General features: G+C 50.2%; 1 protein-coding gene across 1 annotated transcript in view; it reads right to left on the bottom strand.

Moving 5' to 3' along the window:
• GRIK4 (glutamate ionotropic receptor kainate type subunit 4) overlaps positions 1-14,093 on the bottom strand; it is a 236,848-nt gene that overhangs the window by 55,706 nt on the left and 167,049 nt on the right. Inside the window, 2 exon segments of the mRNA XM_019510059.1 lie at positions 1,193-1,345; positions 8,574-8,735. Of these exon segments, the coding sequence (XP_019365604.1) occupies positions 1,193-1,345; positions 8,574-8,735 (315 nt within the window).

Below are 14,093 nucleotides of genomic sequence, written 5' to 3' on the forward strand. Positions count from 1 at the left end.
CCCCCCCCCCCCACCATGCCCAAAACCTCCCCTTCACCCCACAGCTGCCCCTGGCTCAGCTGCAGAACTAAGCAGCTTCATTGCATCACATTGGATCACGTTGCTGGGGCCTGCGCAGCAAACTAACACACCACTGCATTGCACAAGGCAGGTGTTAACATGGGGTCACATTGCAAAGGATCCCAAGACGAGCATCTAACCTTGGACAGCAGATTAAATGCTGCTGACTTGCTGCTGAAGCATGTTGTTAGTCATGACAACAAATTAATGGGACTCCTTTGAGAGCCAAGAGCAGCTCTGTGGTTTTGGGGCTGGAGTCATTTTTGTGATCGGGCTATCAGGTGGAGTTCAACTCAGGACTGGAGTGAGATTCACCAAGCCAGCAGGGTCGGACACAGGCCTGGGTGAACCGGGCAGCTGCCCGGACAGAAAGGGGGCCTGAAATTGGTAATTTTTATTATTACCATTATCTCTGGCAAAGGGGGACCCGACACTAAAAGTTCACCCGGGACTGCCAGGAGTCTAGGTATGTTGCTGCAGGCCAGACCAGGGCTACATCGGAGATATCTTCCCATGAGTTTTCTACCATTTTAGAGAAGAAATTTCATGAGTTCTGTTGCTTTCAGGATGCATCCAAGAAGAAAAAGAGAGCAGGTTTCTTTGGGTTTTGAACACACAAGTTGTGGGGCATGTCCAGCTCGGGGAACAGACATTAAACCTCTCCAAAAATTTGAGAGGGCTGAAACCTGGGATTCTGATCCTGACCCATAGCTAGTTTTGATCCAGGTAGCCCCCAACTTTCCAAGCCAAACAAGGCCAAACCCCTCCAGAAAAAAAACTCATGTGCAATTCTTGAGTTTTGCAGGAATGTGCTGTGGGAACATGAATCAACTCAGGTTCACTGAAAACTGGCCCTGGGTTGGCTGGAAACACTCCTAAGATCATGTTAAAAGTGTGCTGAGTTTTGTTTCTCCAGCAAAACCTGCAAGACAGTGAACTGCACGCAGTTCCAAGGCTGGTTACAAACACTTCCCATATCTTTGCCCAATGCTCCTTTGAAACAGGTTGGCACTTTGTGCTTTAGCAGAATGGGCCTGGCATCATCAGGCAGGCATGCAAATGCTTGTCTTTAGCTCTTGGCAGAGAGGAGAGATGGAGGCACATAAATCAGCAAACTTCAGTCCCTTCTCACCATTCTCAGGTAGTTCATCAAGCTGGTACCATGCTGCCAGATCTGTGCAGAGCCACAGGACAGGGGTTTCACACCAATCTCCTGGCTCCGGTTCAGCTCCTGGACTGCACTCACAATGGCATAAACGGCATCAAACAACAAGGCAGAAGACAGCTGTGAGGAAAACGCAGAGAGAGTTAGCTCCAGAAGCTGGAAAATTCAACAAGACCTGATAGTTTGCACTGTTGTGAAAGAACAAGTCCACAGCGATTGCCACAAGTATGTGCATGCAGTTACACCCCTGCACCATAAAGGAGTCCACACACATGCACCAGAGCAGCAGCTCGTACCCCTAGCCCAACACACTTCAGTCACCCTGCCACACTCCTGATGCCTTTATCTACCTAGCCTTGCAGCCTCCTCCAAGTCTGAGGTCAGCAGCTGAATTGGCATTCAGACTCACAGAAAGCAGGCAATGAAATGCTGCCGGGGGCAGAGGGGCAGCATTCTGCACCCAATTCACACGTGGCAGTGCCCTGAGATCCAGGTCAGCAGTGTCTTTTGAGCACAGCAGTGTCAGCAGTGTCTTTTGAGCACACTCCTCCGTGAGTTTCCATGCAGATGGTGGTGGCAGGTGTAGCTTGCGCTGCCATCCCCAATTCTCCTCTATCCTCTCGACTTCCTCCTCCTTTGCTCAAGCTCATTTCTTTGCTCTCCCCCGTCACTTTGTTTTACAGCTCATCCCATCATCATCAGTCCTCCCCTCTGTGCTCCTCTCCCTTCTGCCCAGCTGTCCTCCCTACCTCCTCCTCCTCTTTGCTCCCAGGATCGGACTGGCCATTTATCCCCTTTACTGGAAAGTTACTGGACACCCCTTCTCCAGCTGGACTTTCCTCTAAAAATATCATTGTTCAGGAGATGTTAACACCCATATATTGGTTTGATTCCTTCACCATTTCTTTTTATCCACCCAGTCTCACATGCAAAACTGTCACAGCTAATAACCGGCTAGTTGTTCTCCTATCTTCATTGCTGTAGCTGAAACCTCACTTTTAATTATCATCACTTCCCGACTGCGCTGGAATGTAGTTGTTGCAGCTCATTACGATCAAAGCTGCATTTTTCTACTGGTCTCTTCAAAGAGCTTCCTCTTGACTACTCCAGTGTCCGACAGCATCTTTTCTCTTTAGCCTGTTGAACCTTCCCCCCATTTCACCCCAGCTGTGGGCATTCACAGTTCAACTCTAGCTACTGCTCCTGTCCCTCTCAAAGCCTGATCGCATTCATTCACTACCCCTATCACCCTAGGGAGACAATCGTGTTCAGTTCAATCACCTGAGCAGTCCCCTTTGGCTCCAAGTGTTACTTGTTTGAACAGAGTGAGCTAGATTTAACCCTGCTTGATCCTACTCAAGGCAATGGCCAGGATCTCACTGTCTTTGATGCCCCAGTGTCAGGCTTTTAATGAGTAACAGAGAGGGCTTTAAAATGCGGAAGCTGGTGCTATGAAAAACTGTTGAATCCAAGCTTAATGCTAGCAAAATCCCTATCATCAGCATTAATGGTGCTGATAATCCCTTACAGATTTCTATCTCCTATCCCTCAATAGCATTCACATTTGTCCTACCAAGCTTCCTTCCAGCCCAATCATTTGTCTCCTCCTTTCTCCCTGCTATTCAGTATCAGTTCTTATCCCACACTCATCCCCACAAAACCCAAGCACCGTCTAGGAACACATCAAATGGCATGACACGCATCTGTCACACGTGGTTCATCTCTCAGTATTTGACTCATTTCACCCACAAGAACGGGCAGAACATTTCCCCTTTCTGGAGCAACTTTCACTGGAGGGACGCAAAGTATTTTGCTAACATAGATTAACCGAGCTTCACGATGTGCCTGGGGGCATAGGGTAAGTATTACAGTCATTTTTAAAGGAGGGTAAACTGAGGCATGGAAGAGGTTGAATAGACACATGGGGAGTCTATGGCAGAACTGTGAATTGAACCCAGGCATCCTTTTTCCTTAAGCCCCTTGCTTGAACCATACATTGGTTCAATGGTTCAATGTCTTATCATTTATAGAGGCCGGGGGTTTTTTCTCTGGTGCCTGTTTCTTTCTGACGTTTCCCTAGGATGCACTTTCAGGGCTTTTAAAGTAACTGCAGTATCCCCCTCCCAGCCCCTCTTTACTCATCTAGTCTCCCCTCAACCCAGGTGCCACTGCTAGGAATGGCAAGCAGAACTGCTATATCCTCAACTCTCTGTGCAGCATAGGGGGGTTAGAAAAGCCTGTAAACACATACATAACTTTAAGCATGGACTGAAGTCCCACTCCAGTCATGGGCTTACATGTGCACTTCTGTACTTTGCTGACACAGGGTCCTTAGCAGTAACCACAGACCAAATATTCACGTGATGTTGAGAGGTGTAACTCCACCATGCTCAGAGTTAAACCATCTCTGAAATCTGACCCAACGTCTTTTGCTGTCTCCAGACAGGTTTTTATTTCCATTTCATCTGAGCAGCTAATGAACTCTTATTAGCTAGTGAGCGAGATGCTTGTAGATCTTAGTGAAGCATTTGACATTATTGACTGGGATATTTTACTCCTGAGCCTTGAACAATTTTGCTGGTCTTTTTGGTATTGTCTGTAGCTTTTGAAACAATTTCTTGGGCTTGCTTTGCTTCAGGAGATTTCCTCTATTGGGAGGGGAGGAATCTCCCCAGGTCCTGCCCTCCCCTTTCTTCTTTCTCTAATTACAGCCTTGCTCTGAAGCACCCGATTTCCATCTCTAACCCTGGGTGTCATTGCTAATCCATTCATACCCTGCCCATCCGAGTCTCAGACCCCCCATTCAAGCTAATCGCATGATTGTGTGCAGTCTGAGTGATGACTTCTGAAAGCTTGGGACTGGCAATAATGAAGAGGAGCCAGGACCTGCCCTCAGACACCTTGATCTTCTCTGCCATTATTTCAGGAACCTGTTTTAGGGCCTCCACCTCACCTCCTCCCTAACCCCAACACCTGCTCTAGACAAGCCTGTGGACTACATTTTACTCCAGCCAATCGCTTAACACCAAAATCCTCTCGGCTACTTCACTTCCTGCTGCGGTCAGTGCAACAGCCTGCTCCTCTACTGTCCCTGCCATCTGGAGCAGGTCTCTGCATCTCTCCGGCCATATCAAATTGCAGCTGAAAGCCATGCTCCCCCCTTAGCCTATTGCCATTCCCTCTGCCATTATTTATCTGTTAACTCTGTTAGTTGTATTTAACTCAGCAAAGCAATTTCGGATTGAATTTGTATGGAAGGCTCTTGTACAAAATTAAGTTGCTTTTCATTTATCAGCACTGCTAGCAGGCCTTTTGGGATCCTCCATCCATGCGGTTTAAAGCTCATTCATGAAATCTTTCCTCGTTCCCCTCACCCACCCTCTCAGCCTCTCCTATGAAATCTCCTGTTCCTTTTACTCTCCCCCCTCTCTAAGCCACAGCTCTTTTTGGCTTTTGACATAAAACCAAACCCTTTTTGACTGTTAATACCTGACTCCATTTTTGTGCACCGTATCTGGAATAAAGAGGTCCGTGACATGCTGGGTGTGGAAGGTGCTGTGGGTCCCAGAGGAGGCTCCTACCTACTGGAGAATGTGGGTTGTGGTAGAAGGGAAAGAAAAGACCCTTTCCCTGCCCTGTATCTCACATGGCTGATGAGATCCATAATTCAAGTAAATACCCCGGGAAGGTACCTTGGAGAGACTGAGGGATGGGTAAAAGCATCTCTGTCCTCTCCATATACCAGCCAGCCGCCCTACACTGTGCCTTGAAGCTCTGTGGGCTGCAGCTGGGTGACTAAGCGCTGCCAGTCACTCCCTAGGAAAGGGACAAGAAGCAGTTCCATCCTTTCCACGTACCACCAGCTGGTTGGAGAAGCAGGGAGCTATGGGAGTGTGGCTCACCCTAAACTCTGCCCACCACAGTGGCACTGATCCTCTCTGCAGCTCCACCTCCCTTGACTCCATCCCGAGGGTCAGTATAGCCGGGCACTGGTCCCGGCACACAACCGTGGTGGACTCCCACAGTTTAGCCCTATAGAAACACCAGTGGGCCTGGCATAGCGTGGCCTGGGTTATAACTTTTAGTTACCAAAAACATCCACAGAAAGGTCATGTTTGAAGCCAGGCTGCTCTCAGCAGGAACAGGGGCAGCTTGGGTTGTTTCTTCCCCCCTCCCTTCCTACCTAAACCATTGTCATCTGCATCTTTGCCCCCCAAACATAACACAGAGAATTAAAACCATTACAATCCCGTGAAATAGACTTTACAATCTGGATTTTATTCAATGAAATAAACACTTAATTACAAACATCTGTTTCAGCCTAAATTCTAATTACCTAATCTAGCCATCTGTAATTTTAATGATTTTCTCTGATTTCCTTTCTTTGCAACGTGATTAATGAGAATGGCATTTGAACAAGTATCTCCCTCCTCCTTCCAAAGACACTTTCACATCTCTGGCAAGGAAGCCGGAGGATTCTGCAGCTTATAGGAAACCTCCTGTCATGTCCAGCTGTTGAAGTCCCGTCCCTGAACCGTTCCAGGAGAGCTCAGCTTGCTGGAGCGGACAGGGGAAGCACTTACAAGAGGGAGGTGCTTGCCTGAGCCAAGTTAAGAGCTTAGCTACAGCAGGTGCTTGCAATGGCAAGAGACAGGAGACAATTCACGGTGAAATGAGAGACTTCCCTATCAAACTGAAGACAAGAAAATCAGCCTCCTGCTCGTGCAGTTTTGTTCCGCCGGCAAAACACTTTTCTTTATCACTAGGGACTCAATAGCAGAGGGCCTTGGTAATGGTGCTTAGTCACCACAATGACGGGGTCAGGAAGAGACCCTCTGCATCACAGTCTCGTGGCTAAGTCCTAGACTCACTCTGGAGGGTCCAGCTGACCCCAAACTCCCTGCATTAAATCAGGGATATCACTGAGGGTACATACGCAACACTTCCTCTGCACTGCTGGGGTACTGCTCACATACGCTGCACCCCCTGGCTCCTGCTCGGTATCTGCCAAGCCAGGAAATGAGGTGGCAAAGCTGCTCTAGGGGCACTTACTACCACTGCCCTCAATCATGCCCGAGACAGGGAGCAGGAGCAGCAGCCAGGGGAGCCCCCAGAGCAGCTCTGCTGCCTGGGCTCTAGGTTTGGCAGGTGTGGGAAGTATGCAGGTGCATAAGTGCTGACTTTTATTTTTGCCAGGGGCAGAGGTGCTAAGATGATGGACATGTGGACATTTTATGCATTTCAAGTGACAGCCCTCTTCCTGAGGGGGACCAGGGTCCTCAGGCCCCCAAGTATTCAGCATTTCTGTGCAGGTGCATGACAGCAGCACCCCAGAACAAGTGTAGATACAGCCTGACTCTCTTTGAACCCTCTCTGCAAAATATCCCTTCCTTTTGCCCATCTTTTCTGGTGCCAGTTTAAACTGGAAGCATCTGGGGGCAGCTACTGCTCCACCATGCCTAGGAAAGTGGGGGGTCCAGTCCCCGGGGGGAGAAGGAGGGCAGTCTCTTGTGGACGCAAATGTTAAGCTGCCATGACAAAGAGGTTGAAAATCACTACAACCCACCAAGGTTTGGGGTTGGAAATGGGATGGCACTCAATAATTGACAGAAGTAGGACTGAATGGGCCAGGGTGATTGAACCCACTTTGTGTCTTCCCACCTAGCCCCTCCTGGAAGCCACCTCTCTAATGCAGGAGGGATCTTGCCCTTCTGCTTAGCCTGTTTTTTGAACAACTTAAGACATCCAGCTGCCTTAATGTTACATGGACGGGAGTTTTAGACAGAGACTCCCAAGCCAGCACCAATCAGCAGCACTGAATTCACTCAAAAATAGGGGGCAAGGTGGGGATCAAAAAGGGGCGCTCCTTGCATCTCTGGAGCATTCTCAAGCCCATTCAAGACAATCTGGAAAGAGGAGAGTGGAGATGTTTTCTTCCCCACCTTCAGCATTTGCACTTCTCAGGGTTAGCATCTGATTGCTCTGTTAGAAAAGCTTTAGTTTTAATGCATCACAACAGCCCTGCAGCTGTCGCCCAAGCAGGCAGCTTCCTTGTGCAGAGTGCATCGAGATGCAGCCAACCAGACGGTGCACAAGTTGCACCCACCTGAGCACAAAGGGTGGGTAAGGACAAGGGGGCAGGGGAGGGAAGAACTGGTGGCGCTGTTGCAGCAGCAGGTTGGTACCACTCAGGTGTGAACCCTGACTGCCTCTTCCTGGCAAGCAAACACAAAGTGGAGAAGACTCCTCATTGGCGCTGCTTACAGTTTATTTGTAGCGAAAACCATGGGGCTTCCAGGCTGCCTCAGGAGCCCAGGGGATTTTTATTCCATTTGTCAAGATGCAAATTGTTTTGCTGCTTTTTACTCTCCCCAAACTCTATCCCCCACCCCCGCTCCATCCATTTGTAGCAAAGCTGCTCTGCAAACTTTCCAAGAGAGACAGGGACCCTAGGGGAGATTGCAGCAGTCATTAGCAGGCTCATCAGGGAGACTCTGGAGCATGTGAAGTATCTCGCTCCTCAGGCTTCCAGCTAGGGCCCAGGAGGCTCCCTTCCTACATTGTCTGCATCTGCTTCCCCTTCCTCCCCTGCCTTCCCAGGGAAGCATGCTGCACAGGAAAACTCAGATGAAGATAGGGGCTGACTGTGAAGGGAAGTAGCTAGCCTTGAATAACTCTCAAAGTGGATCAAGCTAAAAAGGAGCAGAGCCCTCTTCGGGTATGTCTACATGGCAAAGTGCTCTCACACACCAAACCAATGGAGCTGTAAGGAGGCTTGGCAACCCCCATGATGACTCTGCCTCATTTAATGAGCTCCTGGAAAACATCACTTCCCACCTGTATTTATATGACAAGGCAATTCTTTCACCTGAAATGCTGACAATAGCAACCTCAAACTCAGAAGTAGCAATGGGGAGCACGAGGGAGGAGGAAAGGTGCCTATTCCCTCAGCTCTGCAACCAGATGTTGAGTAGGTGCGTGCAAAGAGATCTAGTGAATGGATCCGTTTGTGTGGAGTCCAGTGACCACCACACCAAGACCTTCGACGCATATGCCTGGTGCTACTCCCAGCTCCTCACCTAGCTACTTGTCCTCTTTCTTCGTGAGAAGTCCCTTCCTTTCCTGTAATGCTTCCCATCCACCTCAGCAGCCTATACGCCGACCCAGCCAGTTTATTCCTTCTCTGCATTACTTGCTTGTCCTGTACCATCCCTCACAAGCTCTGCTCGCCTGTTAGTTCCCTTCACAGCTGTTCCACATTGATCGTCACCTTTGCACCAGCCCCTGCTGCCTCGTTACCACTTCCAACAGCTGTAGAAAGGGTTGTGGTAGAGAGAGCTATACCTACCGCGGGCCCTGTAAAGGGAGCGTGGTCACAGTTCTCTTGCCAGGACTGGTTGAGGCTCTGGACGAACTCTTGGAAGAAAGCATGAGATTGGTTGAAGATGGAAAATCCCAAGACATTCACCCGGTCATCCAGCAGGCTGTCCAGTCGCTGGAGGGAAAACTCCTAAAGCAGGGCAGCAACCCAAAAGAGAAAGCAGCATTAGGCGATGGAGCACAGTAGCTAATTCATTACCAGGTCATGGTGCAAAGGGACGGAGGGAGTGCAGGTGGTGGGAAGCATCTGCTGGATGGTTGAAATGCACCCACCCCAGGCTGCTGACAACCAAGAGTCAAGATCGTACGACGGCTGGTAGCAGGTCAGGATATGGAATCGGCTGGTGACCTCTCGCTCCCAAGAGTGGCAGCAGCTGAGCCGACCACCAGAAACATCAGCTCTTGTGTAGAGGCCAACAACTAAATGGGTATTGGAAATGGACCTCCTTTTGCAACCCATGACTGCGAACCCTACAGAGCATGATGGACATATTGGCAGGGAAGGTAGTGGGGATGACTGGCAGTGCTGTGGAAGACTGAAGCCATATTCTCAGCAACAAATGCCGCAGCAACTTTATATCTTTGACATGCCATTACAACGAGATCAAATACAGTGTGGAAAAAAGAGCTGTGGTTCCCCACCAAGGCACTGGGAGAACCAGTGGGGAAAGGGGCTAATGAAGGCATGGGGAGACATGGGAGCCTTGCAGCTGACCAGGGAAAAGTGTCTGGACAGCCAGAGATGCCCCAAGGGGGTTGAGGACAAGCAGAGGTTTGGAAGAGGTCCACCCAGGACAGAGCATCCAGCTCAAAGGGGAGAGCCCTGCAATTAAGTGGCATATTTCACCCCCACCTCCTAGTCCCCAACTTGCCACTACCCAGCAGCATCTGTCCTGCAGGCAAACAAAGGTCCTCAAAGCCTCCAGGGCAGTCACTCCAGTGCATTTCCCACTGCCCCCCCTAATTCCACACACCACCTTGATGGAGAGGGTCCCACCTCCCCCCATCGCCTGTTTATCAGAAAGGACCAACAGACCATTTCGCTTTTAAAAGGGGGAGGAAGAAGCCCTGGCCCAGCTCCAACCTCTAGAGAGATCCCTGACAGCACACCGTTTCCACGCTACAGCCTTATTCCAGGAGTCACAACTGTTCCCTGCCATGGCGGAGAGCTCCAGGCACACAGCTGTCTGTCTGAGCAGAGCGGGACTCCCAGCCCTCCCAGTGTGACAGACCACGGAGACACCTGTACAGAAAGAGCCTCCTGCTATTTCATCATCTCCTATTTCTTGCCTCAGAAATAACCGCTGATTGGGCTCTGGCCAAGGCTTTGAATACCAGCTGCTGAATTTACCTCCTGCCAATTGCTGCTGTTTTCCAGATAGACCATTTCAAGAGTTTTAGCTCATGTTATAAGCAAGGCACGCGCACAAGCAATTAAACCAGTTCTGTTACCCAAGACAGACCTAGAAGGTCCTTGCTTCTCAGTCAGCGTTTCTTTCAGGGCTTTATTTCTTGAGACAGGGGACAGTCATGGGTGAGTAGCCAAGGCCCTTGGTGATGCTGGCGAGACAGCAGAAAGGGGATGGAGCGCATGGACTCCTGGTTACAGCCTGGGCTGGGGAGTTGGGCACCTCCTGTTCTAGTCTCAGGTCTGCTAGCCACCTGTTGCTTGGCTAGTCTCTGTGCCTAAGTTTGCTTATCTTAAAAGAGGGATATTGCCTCTTTCTTCACAGGGTGTTAGCACTGCTGCAGTAATTAATGGCTGCAGAGCCCATTTAGGCAAGGTCTGTGCCACCTCCCTGCAGGGAAACAAGCACAGCTTTCTCACTACCTCTGTGCCAGCACCTAGTCCCATCACCTGGGCAATGCAGACAGCCCAGGAGGAACAGAGGAACTGAGTGCATGCCCAGGCACCCCTTTTCAGTGCCATCTCAGACAAGCCTGAGAGCACCTTGCGATGCCTCCAAACCATCTACTCTGCTGACATGCCAGGCTTAGGCATGCCCAGAGTGAACCGTGAAGGCTCTTTTCGCAGTGGCATGTGATCCAGTTATAACCTTAGACCTGCAGTTGCAAGGTACTCACAATTACCTTATTTTGCTCTGCCATCTGGGGCAGGGCCTACTCTTTTTTTCTGCATCTGGACACAGCTTGTACTCGGGTACTCTGGTCTGCAACTGAGGCTCCCTGGTGCTGCCATGGCTGTTGACAGCAAGCAACACAGTGATGCCACAAGACCAGTTTACTGTGGAAGTTTCCAGTCTGCCTGGCACTATCACTGGGAGATCACTTATCTCTGGCTAATTGCTAAAATGCAGATAGAAGGTGGTGACTGTGATTGAGGAAGCTGACAGAGCGCCACTGCCCTCCATCACTAACACAAATGCCATCATGTTTTTTTTCTGGCTCATAGGAACGATGACTTTAAATTTCAGAGATGTGGAGGGGCAAGACTCCTACTACAGCCTGGCGAGCTCCTATGGGAATGAGATCAGACACAGAATTAAGTGCATTTTGGACACAACTGCATTAACATTAGGCAACATGAAATTGCCTGTGAACTATTGATTCATTTGAATGATATTATCCTCCTGTCTCCCTGACAGGTTATCCATTTACACTCTGCATCCTGTCAACCTGCAGAATGAGGGCAGATGGCTAATGAGACTCCGGGCCTGAGGAGATTCTGGATGCAAAGTGCCATGGCAAGTGGCATACCGACGCCTTGCAACACAGCTCCATGGCTGCAGTGGTGGGCAGGGAGGGAAGGGCGGGGGTACCAAGGACCTGCAGCTCCGTGAGATCACCTCCACTCTTGTTGGCTTCATCATACAGGCGTGGAAACTGAGGCACATGTTCCAAAATGGCCAACACATGCAACGCCCTAGAGGTTTTTGGCTGACCACAGTGGGGCAAGTACTCACAAAACTCCACATGCAGGAAGTGGGAGCTGTGGGTACTCAGGGAAGTCATACCCTTTTGGTACCATCCAGGACGGGTCTACCAAAAGACAAGGCTTCCAAAAATCATTGGTTTTCTTGATTATATTCTGATCGATGGGCATTTTCTTTGAGGCAAGGTGAGCTCCTTGCAGGACTGCCCTAACTGTCACATCTAGTGCTTTTTAGCACTTTGCAAAGGAAACCAGCATAATCACATTTACAGATGGGGAAACTGAGGCAATGGGCAATAAACCCTGAGGTCATGTGGCAAAATAGCAGGGCAGAGCTGGTATTAGTACCCAGACCTTGTGAGCACTAATCAGGTGCTCTGTCTACTAGCACACTGTCTCCTCAGGGGAGAGACCCCTGATGGCACGCTGACAAAGAGAAAATGTTTGCAGTAGTGAACTGTTAATAAGACTTTCTCAGTCCAACAGATGCGGTTCCTAAAAGTGCAGAATACCCTCGCTCTCAGTCTTTTTCTAAGCCAGCTTCTTGATGTTAAAAACCCCTACAAAGTAAAAAAGTAGTTCCTTCATATTCATAATGCACCCCTCCCTAACCTCTGGGTGCTGAATGTCCTCCAAATAAGCCTATTCGCACACAAAACTCCTCTATACTCCCACCCCCAGCTCCAGCCCCCTCTCAGAAATGACATCAAAAATAAGTCATGACCTCTGAGCTGACTATGGAATGAGATGTGGATTAAACAGCTCCTGGGGGAGATGCATCATTTGGAACTGGATAAAAGGATCTGGTAAGGTCAGAGCAGCTGCAGAGGGGAAAAAGGTGGCAGTACCTGACTGCTTTAGAAGTTGCCTCTGCCCCCTATTTATTTCCCCTTCGGCAGCCTCTCATGCCATTTGACATTTTCAAATCCACGTTTTACAAACACCACCTCATTTGCCATTCAAGCCCTGTGCCGCTCAGCTGATTTTCAGAGCTGGATAACCCATCACTCAGCTCTGTTCCACCTGCTGCCAGCCAAAGGGGATATTTGGCTTTTCAGTGATGCACTGCATCTGCAGCAGTTCGGCCCTGATGCTTTCTGTGCTTCGCTGCGCAAGCTGCAGGCTTAACCAGGGTCCTGGCGGGAGGTGACTTTCAGCCATCTTGTGGGCCCTCTTCTCCACACGTAGCGAGGGATTTGTCCTCGTGCCATGCAAGCTAGGGAACTATTATGCCCATTTCTCAAATGGCTGGGTCAGATACGTAGTTGGGATTCAAACCCAGGCACCTCAGCAACCCTTAATACTGACCTTGACCAGCTACTTTGGCTAGGGACAGAAGTTACACATAAACCAGTTTAAGTGATTAGAAACTGGTTTCAGCCTGTAACAGAACACAAGTTCAGTGCACGTAAACCAGTTTCACAATGGCCAAAACTAGTTTAAGATAAACCTGGCTGAATGTAGTATCAGACTTAACTGATTTAGGTGAAGCTGGTTTATGGAACTTCTGTCCAAGCCCCTTCCTGGTTCAAGTTAAATCACAGTCCCCCAGCATCCCAGGATGCTTTGCAAACCTGGGCCGGGCTGTGCCATCTGCTGCAGTAGCGCAGGGTTGGCCCTGCCCCTTTGCTGTCTAGCCGAGCAGTGTGGGCTGGCTGACAAGGCGGGGCGGGGGGGAAATCCAGCTGGGGGCACAGCCCAGTCTGCCTGGCAGGGGTGCAGCACCTCTGCCAGACTCTTCCCAGCTGGAGTGGAGGGGGTGGGGGCTGGGGACAGCAGGCTCAGGCAAAGGGGGATTAAACCATCATCTCCCATCTCCCCTCTCCCACCAGCATGGGACCCCAGCTGGGGTCTGCCTGGCTTTTCCTCCCTGCTCGCAACTCAGCATGGCCTGGGACCCCCAGAGCCCCCACCCCAGCCAGGGGATGATCCAAGTGCACCTTACCAGTGGCTGGGGCAGGGGTTTCACTTGGGGCAACCCAGAAGCAAAGGCCAAATTGGGAGGAGGGAGGAGAGCAAAACCATCCTGGCTGTTGTTCAGAATTTTGGTTTCTACTAGCTTATCATATAGGGACTCCTTGAGAATTTTTTCAAGGATTTTTCCTGGTATTGAGGCCAGACTGATCAGCCTCACCCCCTCCAGGGATGCTGGGCAGAGCAAGCACCACAGCCCTGGAGTGCCCAGTTACCTAGGGGCTACAATGGACTTCCACCATCCCCCATACTGGATCTCTGCTCCCACCCACAGAGAATGATGAAGATGCACCATGGGACAAGGGCAAAGTCCAGAGGAAAAAAGGATTGCACTCCTTAGAGCTCAAGTGGTACCTAAGTGGCCAGCATCCTACCCCCAACCCACCCCTCATCCCACTGCACCACCACAAGCTGGGCTGCTGGCCTGCCAGGCATCACCTAAACTCTGAGGGGTCCAATTTTTTCAAGGCTCAGGCAGTGCCTGACCAGCAAGTAGCTCAAACACAAGTGGCATGGGTCAGTGATGCTAGCCAGCTGGGTACCGCTTGAGCACCCAAGGGCCCAAATCCTTTTTCTTCTGGAGCTCACCAACCCCACAGCACAACCAGCTGGATGCCACCT

Source organism: Gavialis gangeticus, unplaced genomic scaffold (assembly GCF_001723915.1).
Source record: "Gavialis gangeticus isolate Ggan-Ray unplaced genomic scaffold, GavGan_comp1, whole genome shotgun sequence".
Taxonomy (NCBI): Eukaryota; Metazoa; Chordata; order Crocodylia; family Gavialidae; genus Gavialis; species Gavialis gangeticus.